At 35.7% G+C, this 2,069-nt stretch overlaps 1 protein-coding gene across 1 annotated transcript; it reads left to right on the plus strand.

Moving 5' to 3' along the window:
- Positions 1-1,207: 1,207 nt before the first annotated feature.
- On the plus strand, positions 1,208-1,895 carry LOAG_18922 (hypothetical protein; the record flags this gene model as incomplete). The annotated part of the gene is made up of 3 exons (XM_020451584.1): positions 1,208-1,316; positions 1,560-1,626; positions 1,694-1,895. The coding sequence occupies 3 exons, from the start codon at positions 1,208-1,210 to the stop codon at positions 1,893-1,895; spliced, it is 378 nt and encodes a 125-aa protein (XP_020304619.1).
- Between the last annotated feature and the right edge of the window lie 174 nt (positions 1,896-2,069).

The raw sequence follows: 2,069 nt of genomic DNA on the forward strand, positions 1-2,069 counted from the left end.
AATATAACTGCACTTGGCTCGGATGTGAAATGAAATTCTGTTCCCGATCGGCACTTCAACAGCATCATAATATACATCAACCTAGACCTCAATGTGAAAATTGTGGCTATCTCTTTCCTCGCAACCGCACCCTACGAATACATCAGCAACGATGTCACGGAGGTAGTCGTAAGTTCCACAAAGTTTCCATTTAGCAAAAGATGTCTCGCAACGTATTTATTCACGTGAAAATGCATTGCAAAGCATTTGTGACAATGAAATAGCAATTCAAAATTCAATACTTACTGCAATATTTTTCTAACCTCAGTAAATAGCTGCTTATCATTTCTCGCGGTTGGTGTTTGGCAGTTACCGACGCGGCAATAAACGGAGTGACAGAATTTAAGCAATTAGCGCCCTTGCAGTCCGATGAATTGAAATGGTGATGACAATAGTGACAATAAGGCCATCATTGATGTTTTAAAAAAACTGAAAAAATGCCAATAGGGAAACGAATGTTCTATTGCATTCTTTTCTACGCTTTCGCCGGTTTTTTAGCAGAGGAAGAATGAAAAATGAATGAAAAAAAAAGTACGTCATTCGATCTATGTAACCAAATGGCCATTAACTGCTCAGTTCGTTTGATTCAGTGAGGTGATATCTAGGAAATGTTCATTCTAGGCCAAAGAAGAAGATCCGCAAGTTGAGGCATATTTTTGCAGATATACGAAATCATCACGGTCAATGTTCATTGGGTCAACAAAATCATTCGGATAATAAGTCTCTTTTTATACCTGATTGTTAGCAACTTGTTGAATAAGATTGACAGTACAGCTAATTTGTGTATTAAAAATATAGCTTTTACTTGAAATTGAGGAGAATACACGACAAAATATGTTTTCGAGAAAAAAAAGTTACTACTTTTCGATGAGTCTTGTATGACTTATTGCAGGGTTCATATAAAAAGACTTTCCATTGAAACTTTGGCATATTTAACGGATACTTGCATTTCTTGACAAAATTTCGAGAATATCAAAAAATATCTTTAGCCAGTTTTGATAAACGCTTTGATGAGGTAGTTTGCTTGCTCTAATCATGAACAATTGCATTTAAATCTTGCTTATACCAATATGATGTCATTAGTGAATTTTCCATCAGAGGATTAATTTGTCATTCTGGATTGTTGTCGGTTAGAGCTGCATCAGCATTCCGCCCGATCAATTAGATAATGACTTTGACAATAGGTTGTAAACACAATTTGGATCATGCTCTTTCAAATATCCCAAACATACCCACCAGCTTCTGTCGGCGAAGCCGAAAGAAGTCCTTTTCGACAAGTGGGTTAAATAAACCATCAATCCTATATTCCGGAATGCAGCACTGAAATCAAAATTTACTAATATCATTATTCATTTAGTAACATTTCACATAATTCATAAGTGAAGTTTCAATATATCTTTGCTTCTCTCAGACGAGAATTCATCCAATTACTCAAGGTAACCTGTCAAAGAAGCTGCCAGAATAGAAATAACTTACTATATTTGATTGAGATTCCGGAAGTTATCCTACTCTGCCTGCAGAAATGCTACTGCAAAGTAATGATGTAATAGCTAGGAGGGAAATTGGGCAATTACTGGTAGCACTTTGGTACCAGTAGCAATTACTGGTAGCCTTATAAGACTAATGGAATCACACTCAAAACCATCGAGTTCAGTGGAGGATTAAAAGGCAAATTTGAAATCGAGAGAATCAATGCTGAATTGGAACTTGTAAGTCACTATCACGATACAATTAACTTAATATCATATCAACAAGAAGACGACTCTATTTGGGAAGAAATCACAAAGGAAGGACAACAACTGGCAAACCAACTAGTGAAAGAACTCGACCAAGTCAAAGATTCGATATCGTATTAATCATTGTCAAGTTGAAATTCGAATTATTTAAATCCATAATTTGCCTACCTCATAGACGAAATTCACGTTCAGTAAATATCATTATCCTCCCTACAAATTTAGTAGAAACCCATTCACTAAACAACGTCACTAAAGGTTCCGTTATTAAACTTAACACATTTTCATATACACCTG

The sequence above is a fragment of the Loa loa genome, assembly GCF_000183805.2.
Source record: "Loa loa unplaced genomic scaffold supercont3.687, whole genome shotgun sequence".
Classification (NCBI taxonomy): domain Eukaryota; kingdom Metazoa; phylum Nematoda; class Chromadorea; order Rhabditida; family Onchocercidae; genus Loa; species Loa loa.